Genomic DNA, 19766 nt, shown 5'->3' on the forward strand with positions numbered 1-19766 from the left:
ATTTGTGTGTCTTGCTCTACATAAAGATTGAGTAACTTCTTTTTTTTCTTGGCATGCTACAACTATAATGAGGAACAATATCGGTGAGGGCTAGAAAGCATTTAATTTTAAAATACATAAGTATATGTGTGTGTGTATGTATTTAAATTTGGATGCTAATTAGTTACCAAAGTAGCCAAACCACTAGAAATTGTTTTTAGAATGTAAAGGAGATATAGAGGCAATAATTTTTTTTAAAAATGCCTTTGGCCATGATTGTTCAGTAAAATAAGCCTGCTACTGATGTGTTACTTCTTTATTTCTTTTTTTTTTTTTTTTTTAATAATGTATGTTTTCTCGCTGTTGCTTTCAGGCAGGATGTGATTTATGTGGTATATACAGGAAGATCAACCGCTGACATTTCTTGACCTAAAGTTTGACTTGACATGTAGAAAGACTAAATTACCAAAAAATGTGGCACTACTATAGCCTGAGAGCTAAGCATCTATATGTGTGATCGCTAGTGCTAAGTGACCTTATTTCTTTACCATAACAGAAGCAGCAGCACAGCATGCTGTACGTGTCTTTGTATATTGCTGCTATAGGTGACTTGACTTTGGTTTTGTGCCTTCCTGCCCACCCCCCAGTTCGTTTAACCACTTCCTCAGGAACTGGCATGTCTGTTTACACCGGTTGAAAGAAGTTTTCCTAACCTACCTGTCTGCTTTTCCACTACTGGATTAAGAATGTAGGCAGATGAAAAAGCATGCATTTTTTTAACTTCCAAGTTTTTCAGTGTGGAATTCTGATTGCGTAATCAAAATACCGAATTGTAAGCCAATGTGGTAGAGCCTCACTGGGGAGGTGAATTAAATGCAGATGAAGCTAATCACATTGTTCTCTGACAAACATTCTTCAATGTTAGGAATGTTTTGGGGACTTCAGTGACCTATTTATTCTACGAAAAATTGTTCACCTACCCGTGTTTTATATTCTTACTCAGTTGTTGTTTAGTATGTCTGAATTATATATGGTTTTCCATTGTAATAGAGTGGTTCACTGTAACCATCTGTGAAATTTCTTATATGAGACTGAGCAATGCTTTGCTTTAGTGACAAAGAGGAGGAAACCACATGTACAGTTATGCATGAGCACAAATATTAGTTGATTTCATAAGTTCACTCATTACCACAAAAGGACTTACTATTTGTTTTCTCACTAAAAACTTAATCTTTCTGGTTTTGGCTGAATGGTAATAGCAGAAGAAAAACTGGGTTTTTTCCATAGTTGTAAGGTGAGCGTAGTTTTCTTTCTGTCTTCCTGTCCTTTCTCCTTTCCTTTTCTTCAGAGCCTACTTGAATTCTCTTACATTTGAATGTGATTTGAGTCAGGCTAAGACTTGATACTGTTGAGACTTCTATTCATTGTGCATCTCTTTGTTATGAGGGTATAAAACACTGAAAGAATGGTTAACATTTTTGTATTGTTAGTAATGCTTACCAGGAAACTTGCTTCCTTGTAAATTCTCTTGCTTTGATTTAAATGTAATTTAAGTTTCATCTTTTCTTATCTTTTCCTCTAGTATGTGGGTGTTAGCTGATTTGAAAACAAAGCATTTTAAATAGTATAGTTAAAAACCATTTCCCCTTCTGTCTTGTTTCATTTTGACTAGAATGCTGTTTCTCTAAAATAGGCAATAAAGATGTCTAACAAATGAAACATGTAAAAATAAATATTATATTTAACAATATTTTCTAATATCAAACAGTTCAGAACAAGTTCAGTCCATTTATGAAATTCTTGTAGTGGGGCTGAGGGTAGGATAGAAAGAAGAGCTTTACATGAAATGAAGTTTGAAAACAAATGGGAATACTCTTTAAAACCTAAACATTAAAACAGCTGGTTTGTAAGGTGTAGAACATGTCTCTAGTTTTCAAAGTCTCTAATGTTCTTTTTTCCTGCATTCTCTGTCTAGAATGGGGCTTTAGCCTACTCAAAGGTCTAAAAAATACTCTTGTAACATTTACTTCCTTTTTCAGTCACCTGGTTTTCATTAGTGTTACTCATCTGGAGTTGACTAGCCTTAAGTTCTTAAAACGTAGAGCCGATACTTTTACCAGATGTGTATACAGTTTGACCACACCACTCCCCACCCACCCCCCAAAAAAAAAACCCAAAACAACCCCAAACAAAAAATAAAACAGTCAACAACCATAGGCATTTAACTCAGTATTTAAGTTCTGGAACCTACTCCTAGATTATAAAATAATGCTAGTGTTGTGCTTGGACTTAATGCGCTTCTGTGTATGTTAATGCCTGCCCTGTCTTATGATTTTACCAACATGTTTAGTTGAGATACTAATTTCAATATTTTTGATTCCTCCTGAATGTAAACAGACAGTAGGGTCAGATAATAAAGCTTGCATGTATGCTTGTAGCAACTGCCTTTTTAAATACACAACAGAATGCGAAGTCAAAACCTGGGAACATGATCGGTTGTGTTAATACATGTGTACTTAGTATTAAGTAACTTGTATTGCCTGTTATGAATTTTTACGTGCTGCCTGTAAAAATGCTGACTTACCTTGGAGGACATGTATATTTTTTTAAGGCTTCTTTGATTCTGCTAATAAAGTGTGGTTTTAGTGCCAGAGTGTCCGATTCTGCATACATCCAGATGTCCTGCAGTCTTGACTGATGTTCCGTGATGAGAAAAACTTCTAATTTTTGCCTTGAGAAGCTCTTTTATTGTGTACGCTGGTATATAACTGAGTTAGGTTAGAATGCACATGGCTCTGTAATGTTGTGATTTGGACAGTTCATTTTAAGTGGAAAATCCTTGGTTCCAGTCTCAGTTCTATCAACTGAATGTTTCATCTGGTGGATTTTGAATATAGAATACATGGATATTCATTACTGCAGAGACTGCAGCCCAGGTAAAAGTTGTAAATGCTAGGCTTGATGAAAGTCACACTCTCTCTCTTGCTTTGTCTCACTGTTTCCCTGAATAACTACTTATTCCTGGGAAGTGCCATCTTTAACAGAAGGAAGTGTCGGTCCTTCCTCAGCACTTGGAAGACCTTCCTTCCAGGCTACTCCTAAGGGTATGAGGTGTGTGCATTAAACCTGAGGCATTTGCATCTTGAATGAGTGGATATTGCATGGAGAAAACTCCTCAGCTGATTTATTCAGTCTTGGAAAAGATGTTATGCCTGCATCCAGAGGGAGGTCCAGAGCTGTAAATTCCAGCGGTGGGCAGAGCCTTTTTGCAACCCCAGCACGTAAGCCCAGAGGAGGGACAACATCCAACTCGTTGAGCAATTCCCTACTTAGAATATTGGCTTTCACAGATGACTCTCTCAGATGCCTGATACTTCTTGTGTATTGCATATGGGAAGTTTTAGGTGTTTAATTCAGAGCTGTTTTGGCAAGTCACCTTAAAAGTTTTGCATAGAGTGCTGGTTTTTGGAATGTCTTACCCTTGCCTGCAAGTAAAATGACATAAAGGACTAAGGCGTTAGGGCTGGTAGGCTCAGTTCTGATGTATGCTGATAAACTTAAAATTCTTTTGCTAAACGATTCGATCTCTCATTCTCCATTTTTCAGTCTGTAAAATGGAAGTGGCCTCTCCGAGAAATGCTCTGAGTCCCATGACTGAAAAACTTTGCATTTGAGATGTTATTACTAAAAGGGTTTGCATAATTTTGGTTAAATGTTTGTGCAGAGTTTTGTATTCCCACCACTTGTGACTGTTTCCCAGGATTTTTTGCTTGCAAGTTTCTCTCCCCCTTTACTTCCAGATCTTTGGAGGAGGCAGCTTTTAGTCTGATTCCTTCGGCCTGATGTGTCACAGCCAGAAGGATCATGTTTCACAAAGCAGGGGTTTCATATTTTGGTATGCACATTGATGCTTCTTTTTTCTTCACGTGTTGTTAATGGAGACTGCCCAGCTCTTTTTTGCTGCATTTGTCAGGTTCTTTTAGGAACAAAACGTAGACTAACGTTGTCCTGCTACCAAATCTTAATTAAACAGGGCACTGAGGGATTGTTAGGCAAAATGAAGTTCAAGGTATGGGAAAGGAAAAGTAAGCCTATTTCTCTAGAATACTTTAACAGTATTCTTGCCTTTTTTTTTTATTGGAGATATGTACATATATGTGTGTATACACACATGCATACATATAGCATGTGTATGCATGCTACACATAAGGCATGCTATACATATGTAGCATATATATGTGTTTGTCACCAGGTGCTTATGTTTGTGGGACCATTTGCTCAGCACAGTATCGGTATACCAGTGCAGCCACAACTATGTAAATATGGTTCCTTGTGCAGATGCTAGGTGGAGTAGCAGTGGCCTTTTTCAGTTTAGCTTTTATCAGTATAGCTGACCTGCTATGTCAACATAAACTGAACTGAAAAAAGGTCACTTAGTCCAAAGACGTTTCTGTGCAGGTCATTATTTTATTGTAGTTTAACCATATAATTATACAAGTAAGATAGTAGTGTTGGTACAGCTCCTTTTGAGAACAAAGTCCAGGCTGTTTTGTAAAGGCTGTGGAGACTATTGTAAGTAGTTTAATGACCCTAGTCTTGTTTCCATTCAACGTGCTCTTAACAGAAAGACCAAAGTATTGCTCTTATTGTGCTGGTATTTTGTGGCCTTTTCTTTAGTGATGTAATAAAGGACTATTTTAAAACTTGGATGTAAGCACAGTTCTGTAGTAGCTATGGCCTCAGGTCACTTGTGCTCCCGTGACTGGCGAAGTCGTGGGTTTGCATTGATCACATGGCGGCGCTACTGCCAGATCTCTGGTGGACACTGTATCTTGCAGGTTTCTTAACTTGGCTGCCTTACAGAAACTGCTTCCTGTTTGTCTCCTCCTCTTCCTGCTTCTTTTTTGTTTTGCCAGTTTCTAAATTATGCAGTGTGCTATTTAAACAAAACTACTAGTTTCACGGGTTGTTTGTATACTTCTACATAGTTGTAACTTTCCTACAGTGGAAATCTGCAGCTTTGTTCTGTAAGGAATACAGTGTTTGCCAGGAGCGTTCATGTTTCACAAGACTGCACTTGGAGTCAGTTTTCAATAAGAAAAAGAAGTCAAGATTCAGAAGTACATATTTGAGTGATCATGAGGGTAAGATGGGTGGGGGCCCTGTGATGAGAGTGCCAAACCGATTAGCCATATCTTACTCACTCTACTTGGCATAACTTGATGAACATTATTTATCAGGATGATTTACACAAAGTGGAAGCTGGAGGAGGAGGGACATCTCTGAATGTTCCCATAGTTATGTATGAGTCTGTATGTAGTGGTGTTGGATTGTTTGCTCTTTTGGGGCTGGATTGGTACTCCATTTACAGAGGGCTTTGTAGGCTGTATAACAAATGAATATTCAGATTTCACTTAGAGAAATTGTTCTGTGAAAGATAGTATTTCCCCTTCCTATTACATGATGAAAAATTATGTTTCTAAGCTTCTGAATAAGCTGATATTGATGTAAAATGGCAAATGACTTACTGCTTGTTGTCTGCAATGACAACGTTGTAGCATTGCAAATTTGCTTTCCCTTTTCTTTTGACATGTTAGTATCATCTTTGCCTAACCATTTGAAGCTATGCTAAAAATATAGCAAAATGAGGCAGTTGGTAACCATTGCAGTAGCCACTTCAGTTCAAGCTGAGAAAGCAGCCAGGGTTCCTTAGCATGTATACCACTAAGTAAGGTGTAACAAACACAGAAAATTACATTTTTTTTTAAATGTGGTTAAGATGTTTGTTGAACATAACTTTATTCCAAAGTATAGGGTGCTAATGTAGTGCACCCCTCCTCTTTTTTAAATAGCACTAAAAAAACCCCCAAAACAAATCCCTATTGGAATATTGATTATTGAGGGAAGACATACGTACTTGTACAAATGGGTTTGAGAGTCTTTCCTCACAATTCTATGTAACTGTCTGACCTGAAAGTCCTGAACACCAAAATCTGTTTTAAGGGCCAAGTTCCAGGGCTGTGTAGTGTGCTTTGAATTGAGAAGGGATTTGCTATGGATCTGTGTCTCTTGTTTCTGGTCTACTTTTAAGCCTAGTGCCTTCATGTCAGTACCACATCTGAAAGGAATAACATGCACTTTCTTTACAGATGAAGCCAAACTGTATACCTTTAATTTAGATTATAAGCAGTTCAGGGCAGTGACTATGCTTTTGCTGTGCATTCCATGGTGCCTGTCGTCTTAGAGTCCTGACTAATGCCTGAAGCTCCCGGCCTAATCTAATTTATTAATAGTAAGTAACAGACGGTAACTGCTTCGAGATCTGAACTGAGGAATACCTAGACAGCCAAGTTTTAATGCCGGTTCCTACTGAGCCAATCTCAGAGAAATGCAGAATGCAATCTTCAGCAACCTTTAAAAAAATCAATTGTGTAATCCTCTCAGAACAGAGCAACTGTAGGTCACAAATTTAATACTGGCTTCTGTGTTTAATCGTAGTGGGAGTTACTTCCATGTTATTTGAGTTCTTTGTGGGAGGAAATGTTTGTGCAGAAGATAAACTACACGTTTCTAATGTGATGCAATTGGAGATTGGAGCAAAGTTCTTCCTAAAAGTTAAAGCAAACAAATGAACCATCTTTTCCTATTCCCCGATATGAAAGATGGAACATTTTAGTGGACGCTATTTTTTTGGTATCGTGCAGAGTTGGTGGACTTGTTTGCTGGCTTTGTGCAGAACACTTAAAACCTGGTGTGAACTCTGCAGAGTGAGCACTGCTTCAGCATAATTTAACACTTGACAAGCAAGCAGTGCTGGTATTTAAAATACCTGAATGCGAAATTGTAATTGTCTGGTACATGGTGGAAAGTAAGCATAATAGTTTGCATCGTAATGCTTTGACCTACTAGTTGAGAACTAGTTCTGTCCACAGATGATAACATAGTGAAAGCAAAAATGTTATTTCAAAGTGGGAGATTTCTGCTGAGAAAAGACCGTTTCGTGTTCCTGGCAAGGAAAGTGTAGGCTAGTGGTTTGTTCATGCAGCACTTAATCTGTGTTTAAGTGCATGAATGGTTTTGACTTCTGTTTCCTTCTGGTTAATTTTTTACCTTTCAGTTTGTGTAATTCAGGAAAATAAAATTGTATCAGGTTAGACTGGTGGTCCATTTAGCCTGTTTTTAACTGATGATAGCTATTTAAGGTCTTCTTTTTCTCTTCTGTTTGCTAGTGCCAAATGTTCGTTTTCTTGATAACATTTTGGTCAAATTAGACAAACTTCTTCCACTTTTCTACCTTGAAATGTGAGCCAAAATAGCTCTACCTGGCTGTCCTCTATCTATTGCAAGATTACCATCACAGTTGTGCAAACACATTAATTTTAGGAAAATTTGTTTTTGGAAAACCAAAACCAGAAAACTGAGACGTGAGAAAATGTGTTTCTCAAGTAAAGTAATAATTGCAGCAGTTGAAGAAAACGATTCTGGAGTCTTTACTAAAGAGTTTTAAGTAGTTACTTCAAATAGTATTTCTGTGGAATGTGCTTTTTTTCCAGTGAACATAGTAAAATTCTTAGTTTTAAACATTCCTTGGAGCGGTCCTGTGAATTGAAGTACAACTGTTTGTAATAATGAATTCAAATCCAGAAAACAATTCTTTAAGAAGCAGTGTTAGTTAGTTTATTTTTCCGTCTGATTTAAATAAAAAAGGCGAAATCTAATGGTGGAAAAATATATTAGCTCTTCTAAACAGCTAAGCTAGTCACTTCTCCCCCGATTAAAAATTGACCCCCTCCTTGCTTTTTCTTTTTAATTAGCATTTAATTTGATAAAGAAACTTCTTTCGCTTTTGTTAGATAGTCTTTGATCTTAACGGTTTGATATGTACCATGGCTTGTAGCTTGGTGACCGTATTTTTGAGTTTTGCCAGAAGTCCTGAATTAGCCTGCTCAGGTGATCCTGCCCTGGAGCAGCTTCTGTGCATGCTTCAGTTTCCCCAGTTCCTTTCTCTAAGGTGTGACTCCATACAGGGAAGGCTGTTCTCAAGCTTTTCCACAATAAATAACAATATAAATAATTTACATGTACGCTAGAGTTTAATCCTCTTCTCTTTGTCCCTTCTTCCCCCTGGCCTCACAGACCCTCGTGTTTCTGATGTCTTATTTTTCCTCTGTGACTCTTTTGACTGGCTGCTCCAAGAAGCAGTTACTTATAGCATGTAGAAAAATTAGGCGGCATCGTACCCTTTTGTATTTTTGTGATAACTGAAGTCTTCTTTTTACTGTTGTTTTCTGCCCTTGCAGAAGTGCACTTAGCATTTCATTTTTCTTTTCTCATCATATTAGTTGGGTATTTGAAAGTGTAATGCTATTTCTGTAAATTCTGTGGTAATAGATAGTTGTTAACAATTTTACTTCATTCAAATCTAAGCATTGTATATCGTAGCGTCCCTCCTTCAATGACATGTTCCAAATTGCAATTCCTCTCAAAACTTGAGGGTTCAATATCGATTTAGTTGTAGTTCCAAAATTGCTATATGCTAAAGATGCATATGCTTTTTCTTGACTTGACTAATGGAAATTTTGCTCTGCTTGCCTATTTTACTGTGTTCTGCCTACATGGGTTATTTATTGAGATTTTGTTTCTAATCTGAATTTGCAGACTTTGCTACTGGGTTGGGGTATGAGTTGGAAGACCCCATTTCTATGACTTTAGCCTGGGATGGTGTTTCATTTTCTAGTATCTGCTGTTTTTTCCCTTTAAGCCCTTTAGCTTAAAAACATCCATGTTTGTTTAATTTAAGTTTTCTAGACTTAGAAGACAGCTGAAAAAATAGATAACATCTTCTGATGTCTTGAATGGATTGCAGAGCACAGCACTGTGTTACATTTTAACCTTTCAGCTTTTTGCGCATGACTGAAAGGGTAAAATCTTTATGGATAAAGCCTTTACCAGCACTGCAGCATAGGAATACGTATTGTATAAATGGTGCGTATTATCATGCATTGCACAGTAATTTATTCTGTGTGATTCTTATCAGATTGCCAGGCTTTCTTGCAGTATCTTCTTTAAAATGGCTTCTTGTATAACTAGTTTTTTGAAACAGAAGCGTAGTGCTGTGGCTTTTTTCCCCGTGTTCAGTCAAAAGTCAAAAGAAAGGTTTTTAAACTTAACCAGTGTTTTTGCTATTTGTGTTTCTGTTATTTCTGTATTGTATTTCAAAATCAAGTAGGCCTCATGTGGATGTAATACAAAGAAAAAAATTTAAGTTTTTCATGGAAAGTAACAGGTAAATGTGTAGCCTGTGACTAAAACCCAAGCCAGAAGGCAGCTATGTGCTTTAGTGTCAATAGCTCTTCAGTCTGTTAGTTTAGTCCCTAATATCGCTTAATGAACATGACTGGCTATTTTATATAACGGTGCTGCTAAGATGGAGTCAGCAGAGATATTGCTAGCGCTCAGGATGTGTTATACAACTGTAATATCAGAGCCAATTCACTTGACACTTCTTTTTTCTTTTTTTTTAAATCTTTTATAGTGTGCCGGTCAAATAAAAGTCCGTGGGTCTGTCTGACGTGCTCAAGTGTCCATTGTGGAAGGTGGGTACCAAGTGTTAGTGTGCAAATCTTTTAATCAGACCTTTATCTTTTTCCTTTGTTGCTCGACTCTGAGGCAGTTCATTCAAAATTTTCCTGAATGCCTTATAATTCCCTGAAATAAACCTTTCACAATCTCATTTAACATTGTATGTTTATACTGAACACACTTCTTTGCTACCTTATGAGAGTCCAGAGATTATACTCGACATCGTTTCTTTTCCAAAAGAAAAGTGTATGGTGAATGTGATTGCTCAGCTCAAAAAGTTCCTGGAGAACTGCTGATTCAGTGGATTATTGTAAAGTTCCATTCTGTAAAAGATGTGTCTATTGTAATAAGATTAAACCAATAAGAGTTCTTGGAAACCCACAAATCCAAAGTTGGCACACCTTATTTTGAGAAAAATAGCAACCGTCCAACTTAGACAGAAAACACCTTAAATGTATTGTAGTGTAGTTTTGGCACAAAGTTATTGCCATAGCATACAGGACTAGCTACCACCAGAATGCCTTCAGAGTAAACCTGTTTTTTGTCTGTATTAGTTGAAGTACACCAAAAGCATTTGTAGAGGAATGATATGGTCAATGGTGTTATTCATATGTCAGAATAATTGTAGAGAATTTGCTGCTACATAAATGTTTGAGATGCACGTGTTAATGAGAATGCAGTTAGTGTTGACATTTAGACATTATCTGAGATGTGAACATGTTTTCATCTGTAGGGTAGCATCTGTGTTGGTGTGTTTTTATTCTGGACAAGGATCATTAAGCTTAGTGCCTTTGTCTTTTAAAGTGGATTCAATAAACTCCAGGTTTTGTTTCTTTGATCTGGTTAGCAGCAAGTGCAACAATTTTAATAATGTCTCATTCAGAGTTTTCAGCACAAACCCCTTTTTCTCTCTTTTTAGTTATTAATTTATTTCATAAATTTATACTTGGTGGGAGCTGAGAGGGGGAGCTACTTCATGGTATGTGATGGTGTGAAATAAGTCATTTGGAATATTTTACATATTACCAATTTTAAAAAAATATTATTACTGTCCCCATATGACCTTTCTCGTTAGTAGACATCGAGTCAGTAATTTATGCAGTTTGTTTTGACTTTTCAAACTGCTCCCACCCTTAGAATGGAAAATAATTGAATGAGAAGAATGTAATATACCTTGTAATGGGAGCACTTTTGATCATGAAAGCATACAGCATATTCTTCTGTTCAGATAATGTTTGAAATTAAAGGAAGAGAAGTAGAGCTTTTCAGATCTTCACTTGAAGTACACCTGCCAGGTTAGAGTCATTGGGAACATTACTGACCATGTTACAGCAGCAGAGCATTTCTGGTGGGAGCGTAGCTTTATAAACCTGTCATTTGCACTGTTAGGCAGAAAACCAACTCCTGCAAGCACAACTGTCTCGTTCGGGTTATGACATAATTGCTGCAGGATTCTGCCAGCACAGCAGTGTCGGTAACCCTGTGGCTTCAGTGCCTTAACTAGCACAGCTGCGTTAGCAGAATTGTGTACACCTGCATGTGAGAACAAGTGTAGAATACAAAGACCTTCATGTGGAGCATGTGCAGAGTTCCTGTTGGTTCGCATTACTGAGTTCAACGAGCAAGAAATGGGGGAGGAGGGAATTCACCTAAGGTCTGGCCATGCACTTCTAAGTGTTAATGATTTTCAGCTGATACTTAGGGCGCTTGCATTTGTCATGATGTCTTTTTAATTAAAGATGCTTAATTTTCTAGATCTCAAATTTTAAGCCTGAAAATGCTCATTGCGTCAGCAAAAAAGCTGTAGGATTTTAGATTTTTTTTTTCAATTATGTGACCCCAAGCCCTAGAGCCTTTCAAATTAATGAACTTTATAAAACGTAGAATGCTCTAATATTAAATAGTGCTGCAGAATGGGAAAGCTTAAAATGGATGTGCTTTCTTATGGGGGTCAGCACACTGTTAAAGTAATCACAAACATGGTGAGTGCTGGGTGGAGAAAAAAGTAGAGCTGTAAGAAAAGTATATGGGAAAGCAATATGGAGAACTAACTACGTTACAGGTATGGAAAAAGGGAGCTAATGATTTTCTCGTTTGTGAAGGTGGATCAGTCTGTTCAGGGCCCAGATCCTGGGGTTTGGTACAAGTATGCCAGTTTGTGGTTGCTATGAAGGAGATGGAGAGATTAATTTGGACAATGTGGGAGAGTAAAGGGGTAGAAAGTTAGAAAATTTAACCAGTGTTTTCACACAGGTGAATTGTCTATTTCAATGCCTGTATAAATATTGGATGCTTACTAGGCTGCCTTTTTCTTCTTATTTTCAATGAATGTTGGTTAAGTAACTGTTTAAAAGTGTAAGACTTTTTTTGTTTTTTCATTTACTTTAGATACGTGAATGGCCATGCAAAAAAGCATTATGAAGATGCACAGATTCCTATGACCAATCATAAGAAAACAGAAAAACAAGAGAAAGTTCAGCATACTGTGTGTATGGATTGCAGTAGTTACAGTACATACTGGTAAGGGTTTAAACGCTGTAATGTGACAACTTTTTACATACTAGAAGGGTGAAAACTTCAGACTCTTGTGAAGCATTATATTACACGCATTTTTGAGCACTTCATCTCTTGATTTCCAGACCTGGCTGTTTAAAAACAGTTATGAAATAACCCTCTGCTTTTGCATGTGTATTGTAGCACTGGTTGTGGCTAAACTCCCACATTTCAAATGATTTAGCATTTATTTCAAAAAGTTTCTCCTATTTATGTGGTTTGGAGTTGCTTCTCTTTGCTCTGGGATATGTTGAGAACCTAACCTTTTAATTGCAAAAGCTGCTGTTTGGTTGTAGTTACTCCTTCCATCAAATTGGTAAGCCTTTCACATATCCTTTATTTGTCAGCATATCAGAAAGTAAAGTAATAGACTATAGTTCCTGCCCAAGATGTGTGAACTTGAGCTGTGTATGTGTGTGTTTTGTTTGGGGTTTTTTCCAATATTAATTTTTTTCTTCACTCTGAGAGAAAAGCTTCTTTATTTTGGAGATTTGGTGCAACCTGTATGAGTTTGGGAAAGTGATGGATCCTGCTGTGAAGCAGCATCAACACTCTGGCAAGATTAAGTAGCAGAATCACAGAAGTGATTATTTTAACGGAAGAATGGCCTGGGCTGATTTATTCTATCAGTTTCTTAGAGTGACATACGAGCACTGTTTAGGGAGATTTAATAGTTATGCTGGTAATTTGGGTTCCCCATCTTCCTTGTTCCTCGGAGAGCAAAGACTGGAAGTCTACTGAAAGCAATGCTTTTGTGCGTTCAGCATCTCTCATCCTTTTCACCCCTAAGCAAAACTGTTGACAGCTGCTCCCCCATTTCCTGTTAGCTTCATGGTTTCCCAGGTATGTCGTTACTTGTGCGGTGTGGCAGGGTGGGATTTGAACAGTGAAAATCTCAGCGAAATCCGTGTTACGGTCTTGTAAAATTACTGAGTATATAGTTCCACTGATGGGTATTTTGTTCAAATAATTGGGTATCTTTTGTGTATTTCATCAGGGAAAAATCTGTTTGCTGTAGTTTGGGTATCCAGTTTTATGAGGAATACTTCTGTAACAAATTTTTTTATCCCCTGCAAGTACAATCACAGTTAAGTGGTCTCACCTGAAGAAATTTTGTATGGAGCAACTCAAAAATTACTCAGATGGTGCGTGCAGCAATAACAAAAGTTGTACAGATGTTAAGCATAGAAGAAAGGTTTGAGTAGCTTTGTGATGTACGGGGATTTTGCTTCTATTTACATTTTATTTAAACGACCAGCATTTTTATCTGGTCCTATGTGAAAACATTAGAAAACATAAAATTTGTTTTAAGTGATACATATGCACAGGTTACCAGCATTGGAACAGCTGTGGGAAGCTAATTCCACTTTCCTGATTAATGCTGTTAACAACCGAGTTCTACGTTGTGGTGTTTTGTTTTGTTTCAAGTATGACCTATCTTCTAGTCACTCTGAAGGTAATAATGTGTGGAGGAATTTTAGAGGGTATTTGAAGTCTTGATTATATCTTCATTTACTATGACAAATAGTATGCCCAACTTGCTGAGGCTTGATGAGTTACACTAGCAAGTCAGAGCACCCTGCTGACCTTATCCCAAACCCAATGTGGGCATTGCAAAATGACAACAGCCAAACTGAGGACTACAGGATCTATTACTGAAACAAACTATGCTTGTGAGGAGCAGGTAGGCATGCGCTTAGGAAGCTCACTGGTGTTTCACAGCATATTTGTGGCAGGACAGATGAGGAGCAGTTTAGCATGTGATGTCTTTTCTGCTGTGATCGAAGTAGAACGCTGAGTCATCTGTGGATGAACTGGAACTAATTGTAGAGAGCTTTGCCTTGGGGATTTCCTGTTGCGTATCATTCACTAGCAAATTAGAACCCTCCTGTGCTAATGTGAAGCTGAACAAGTTTCAAAAGCAGTGTATCTTTGCTTTCATGTAGGATATTTCAGTTTTTCCCCACCTGATAATCAGAAAAAGATACCTGGATTTGTTATTGCACCCAATTTTTTCAGTGGAAATGAGCTTAGATGTGTAAAGATGAAGCAGAAAGCATTCAGACCAACTTCTGCCCCTTTATTTCAGACAGTACTGTAGGGGCTGCTATCAAATAGTGCTTTCCAGTTAAAGCAGATAGTTGGGTGAATTCGAGTCATAACTAGCTACTGTGGAGATTGGATTTTGAAGTGTTATTTGTTGGCTTCATCAGTGTAGACATGAATCCAGTAGACAGTGCTATGTGAACTTTTATTTAAAGATTAATATTTTATGTTAGCAATTTGGGCAATCTCAATAATTTGAAAGTCAGGAAAATACCATCCTAAGACTTAACTGAATTCTACTTCTACTGTAAAAATCATGGAGCTATTTTGATGCAGTGCTGGCTTTTATATTTATTTGCAATTTTGTTTACTGCACAGAATTGAGTAGAATACTCGTTTCATTTTTACCCTATGGGTCCCAACTCACTCTGTTCCTTAGCTTGCATGATAGTAGCAGTGAACAGGCCTGTATGGGCTCTTTTCTAAGCAGAAGGCATTTAATCCTTTGCTTTTCTTTGGCCATGTCGTAAACTTTCATCCAGTCATGAGAGCACAGTCCAGGGTTTGCCTTAGCTGTTCTTATCAGTGCCAGGGGAAGAAATACTATGTGACCGTTGAAGCTACCACAGTTTATTGAATTTTGCTTCTAGTTCACATGCAATCTTGCTGTAAACCAAAACCAAATCAAGCAGTCTCCTGTAATTGCATTTTAGCGTGGAAGTCTAGGCGTGTATGTTCTCTTTTACATGACCACATGCTTTCAACATAGCCTTGAAAGGAAAATGTTTTAGTTCTGGTGGGACGGCGGTTAATTTTTTTTTTTTTTTTTTTTTTAAATCTGAGATGAGGTTTTTATCGTATTTATGAATTTGGTAACGTTTTGAAAAGTACAGGCGTGCTTGAGGTATTAAGTATTGGGGTAACTAGGGATTTACTTCCCAGTGGGTTCGTTCTTCTATGTCCTCCTATTTGCCTTTTCAGTCTTCACAGCGGAAAAGATGAGAGAATGTTAATCTTCTATTTATTATGAGAGTACGACTTTCTTCTTGATTCTTTGGTCACTTTTGGGACAGTAGATGCAATACCAAATCTTCAGACTGAATTATGTTTGAGACCCTAAGCACTGAGAAAAACAAGACTCCTGGGTTCTGCTTTGTGGAGGTAGTCAGCCTTCTGGTTAGTTCTAAAGTACTAAGCACAAAGAGTTTACAAGTGCAGATCTTTTTCTTGTCAAGCTATTGTACGATGCTTTCTCCTGCTGTCTTGGTGGTTGTTTTTCTGTGCACAAGAAGTAAAATGATACGTGTAAGAAACCTGCTTTCAGAAGTATGTTTCCTGAAAGATGACTCTTGTAAATTTGTTTTCTCTGTGCTAGTGCACAGACAGTTGGTTAGCACAGAAGAAAGGCTGCCGTGTTTATGTATTTGCATAATATGTTTCCCGTGTTCATTTAATCCCAGACACAACTTGCAGGTCAGATTTCTGACCCATTAGCCTCCTTGTTATCTCTTAAAGGGACATGGTTGTGTTAATGTCCCCTGCCCTCCCCCTGTCTCCCTGGCCCAGGCTGATGTAAAAATAACTAAGTGCTAAGGACTTAAAAAAATTCTTTTTTTAGTCTCTGTTTTTGTGATGGTGGTTCTATTTAAAAAACAGACTTACTGTGCTAGCGCATGAGCATCGGAAAAAGAGATTGCTTAGGACCATTATTTTGCATTCGACAGTCAGTGCAAATTAAGGTAAAAAGCCTTTTATCAAGACAGTAAAACTTGAGTTCTTAGTTTACTCATATAATGTGTGAGCACAACTAAGGAAACATGGATTTTCTTAATTTTTCTTGTCCTGTAATTCTTCAAATCCAATCAGGGCTTTTAAACATAGCATGAAGTTCTGTAACCTACTGAAATGGCCAGCACTAAGCATAAGTGTTCCCCAGAGCAGTGCATACATTCACTGGCTTGCTGCCATTTTAGCAGCAAAGGAGGCCAGAAAAGACCAGGCCTTGGAGGTAGCAGAGGTGCTAAAAATAGAAAGTGTATAGAGAGGAAAATATTGTGCTAATGCATATAAGGGACCCTCCCCAAAGTATAGAATTTGTTCTGTACAACTGCTGTGAAAAGCATATTGTAGAACTGCTGTATGCAAGAAGGTGTATTGTTAGTTTGTGATAATCCCGAGGATCACAAATTAAACATCTGGTTTGAATGTCAGCTTCACATATAGGAACTCTCAGCAGTTTACCTTTAAGGTGTGTGGGCTTAGCAAATTTTAAGCGTTTAAAGCATACTACTTCCTATGAGGTTTACTTCGTTTATCCAAAAGAGATTGGTAGTAGTGCCGTTATTTCTAGCAGTAGTGCTGAATCCTCAGTGTTGCAAGGGAGGTGGTTTAAAAAACCTGCCCGTTAAAAAAAGAAATAGAAGCAGCTTGTCTTGTTATTAAGTGAATCTTAAAATTGCTTTCCCACTGTTGCAAGGACCCCGACATTTAATGATGTATTTGGTTTTATTCCTCCATCTTGGGGAAAGTGCTAACTTGCAATTTTATGTAAAGATGTAACTGGTATGTGAGATCAGACTAAAGATAAGGTTAACGTGATCTTTAGGGCATGGGAGCAAGTATTAAATCATCTTTCAGCAATGAGTTGGCTTAGAGGCTTTCAGTGAGCTTGCATCTGCTTTCATTCCCCATTTATAAATGTGAGTAGCTACACAACTAGGGTAGCGATGTAGTTGTGCTAGTATACCTGGGGGAGTGGACACGCTTGGGATTAAGGAGGAGTCGGACTCTACTGTATCCACCTGCACCATATTTACCTCTCACCAAAGCTGGCCTGAGTAGTTTGCTCTGAGGGTTGTCCTTGAGGTGTGGTGTCCTGTGGGAGTGGCAAACGCAGGAACACTTCATTAGATAATTGTAGGTGGCTGATTAAAGCTGAATAGGACTACTTAAAACATGGCTGAAAAGTAAGCACGTTTGCGGACTTCTTCCCTGTCCCAAACTAACTAGGTCTGTGGCAATATTAAAAAAAAAAAAAAAAAAATATATATATATTACGGGCAATAGCTATCTTATAATTTCTAGATCTTGCCTAAGTATCCGTAACTGCTGTGTTCAGTGTTTGGAAATCTTGAGAGTCATATTAATTTCTCTTCTCAGAGACAAAAATCAACAGAGATCCTGGACAGACTGATCTTAGAGACTTCTTTCGGTGGCAAGGGCCTTTACTTTCTTAACTCTGTAGTCTCTTCAAAAATTCAGTGTTTGAATTAATGCTAGCAATACTGTTGCCTTTGAACTACATCACAGATTTATGCAACAAAGAATGTTGTAAATTCCAGTTGTGCCTGAAGTCAATAGCTTCATTAACCTAGGAAGCACGGATCTGCTCCAGCAGAGGAGTAACCTCAGGCGATGAGGATGTATTTCACATTTGAGTCTGTCCTGTGCCAAAGGGAAAGGAGGGAAATAGCTATGGGTCTGATATTAAACATATCCAAAGTAAGTTAGTTTTCTTCACAGGAAGCGTTCGGTTGCCTGCCCGAATTTGAAGCTGCGATTTGATGCTTCACAGTAAGCACAGGGCTGACAAACACTGCTGAGAGCCGAGTTACCTTTGTGGGATGTGGGGGAAGTTGTGACAAGTCTCTGCTCCCTTTTTGTCACAGTGCTCTCAAAAGAGCTGGTGCAAGTGGTGGTAAGTCTTTTCTTACCATCCTGTTTCTCATGCCAGAATACGGGTTATCTAGTTTTTGAGCTAGCTCTTGGCTAACCCTGCCAGAGTACTGTGAAATGTCATCTGCAGCTCCTGTGCACAGCCGTGAGGCTGCTGCTCCGCTGACTGCCTCCTTTGAGAGAGACTCGAGGAGGCTGCACAGAATTCTTGGTTTACCGACGTGCAGGTGCGGATTCTGCAGGGCTGGGCTTCCTTACTGACTGCAGCACTTGTTTCTTGGTTTTAAAGGATTTCTGTCCTTCCTTCCCCTCCCCTTTCTACTATCCCACCCCTGTATACAGGCATCATCTTTCCTTCACAAATGGAAGAAAGAGCATGGATAAGAGGGTCCACATCACCCTGGGACCCATATTCCCCCTTTTTGTGAGGGCAAGAAATGCAAGGGATTTAAAATACAGCAAAGCAGCAAAAGTAATGCCATCTTGCAACAGTGTTCTCCTTGTGACAGTTTTCTTTGCTACTCTCTCCTTTCATTTCTTCAAATCGACATGTGCACTGTGGATTTACATTACTCAGGAAAATAGTGAAATAAGGTGTGGGGTTTTTTTTCAGCATTCCCTAAAAGACACGCACCCCCCCCCCCCCCCCCCCCCCTTTGTGCACTATACGAGGCGTTACAAGCCCACAGTTTGAATATTAAATTACAATGAACATCTTTGCTTCTTGGGAGATGCGAGATCTTTGTAGAGCATTATAGGACTCTTGTAACACTTGCTTCTGCTGAGAGGCCATTTTGATTTGGCTTCACTTTACATTTGCTTTGAGGCAGTGGGGGGATCGGCTTCTCTCTCTTTTTCAGCTCAGTCAGTTACTTTTGCACACTTACCCTGAAAAAGCTCAAAATAACTAGCTTAAGTTTTATAAGAGTTTCTGTATATATAAAAACTATATGAGAGAGTGAGTGATATCGTGGTTAAAGCACGAGGTGCGGGTTGCCACAGACTTCTGGTGAGACTTTGGACAAAACACGTAAGGTCTTAGTTCATCTTCCCTGGTCTTTTTTCTGTAGCAGAAACTTTTACATTATGTGTGTGTCTGTTCAGCACCTCAGGTTTTAATGATAGCTTTACAGTATTAAAAGAAATTGATTTATGCTATACATTAATAAAACCTTTGTATTCTGTTCACCTGATGTCAGTTGGTCTTTTCTGATAAATCTTCTATGGATTGTCTACTAATGCTGCCTTTGGTTACACCATATGTTTGAATTTTTGTTGAATTGGAACTCTGCACTGGGACAAGCAGTACCTCATGCTTCTGGTTTTTAATAAAGAACTGAGCTGGAAGAAAAAACTTGTAATAATATAGTGCCTGTACATTCTCTTACTGTAGGGCAGTTTTCAGAGGGAACCAAGCTCAGTATGTAGGTGTTGTGCTCCCTTGTTCCCCTCGTAATCTTCCACTGAATCACTTCAGTGCTTCCCACACGTAGGCTTGCATGACTGTTTTGGAGTACTTCACTGAAATCCTTCGCACATCCTGATAAATGTTTTTCTTGCAGTTATCGCTGTGATGATTTTGTAGTCAATGATACCAAGCTGGGCCTGGTACAGAAGGTCAGAGAGCACCTACAGAACTTGGAAAAGTAAGTAGTTTGTTTACATCCAGACTGCTGTGGGTGGGCTTGTAATGTTGTATCATTTAAGTGGCGTTTCTGTTTTGTATGTATTTAATGTATATATTTTGGCCCTTCTATGTGTGTGATATACTGTGTGTGTTTAAATATCCTTTTCATCACTGAGAAGCAGAGGTGCAGAACAAATGGATTTGGCTGATCTTGCGTGTTTTCTTTCTTATGCAGTGCATCTTGTAGAAGCAGTGTATGGTGATACAGGAATTTAGATATTGATTAACTGTCGTGCTACCTAGC

At 38.3% G+C, this 19766-nt stretch overlaps 1 protein-coding gene across 1 annotated transcript in view; it reads left to right on the forward strand.

The window, feature by feature from the left end:
* Positions 1-906: 906 nt before the first annotated feature.
* The window catches only part of USP3 (ubiquitin specific peptidase 3), a 38427-nt gene continuing 19567 nt past the window's right edge, over positions 907-19766 (forward strand). The window contains 5 exon segments of the mRNA XM_009330056.1: positions 907-981; position 1426; positions 9515-9575; positions 11950-12081; positions 19398-19481. Of these exon segments, the coding sequence (XP_009328331.1) occupies positions 907-981; position 1426; positions 9515-9575; positions 11950-12081; positions 19398-19481 (353 nt within the window).

This window comes from Pygoscelis adeliae, unplaced genomic scaffold (assembly GCF_000699105.1).
Source record: "Pygoscelis adeliae isolate BGI_AS28 unplaced genomic scaffold, ASM69910v1 Scaffold298, whole genome shotgun sequence".
Taxonomy (NCBI): Eukaryota; Metazoa; Chordata; class Aves; order Sphenisciformes; family Spheniscidae; genus Pygoscelis; species Pygoscelis adeliae.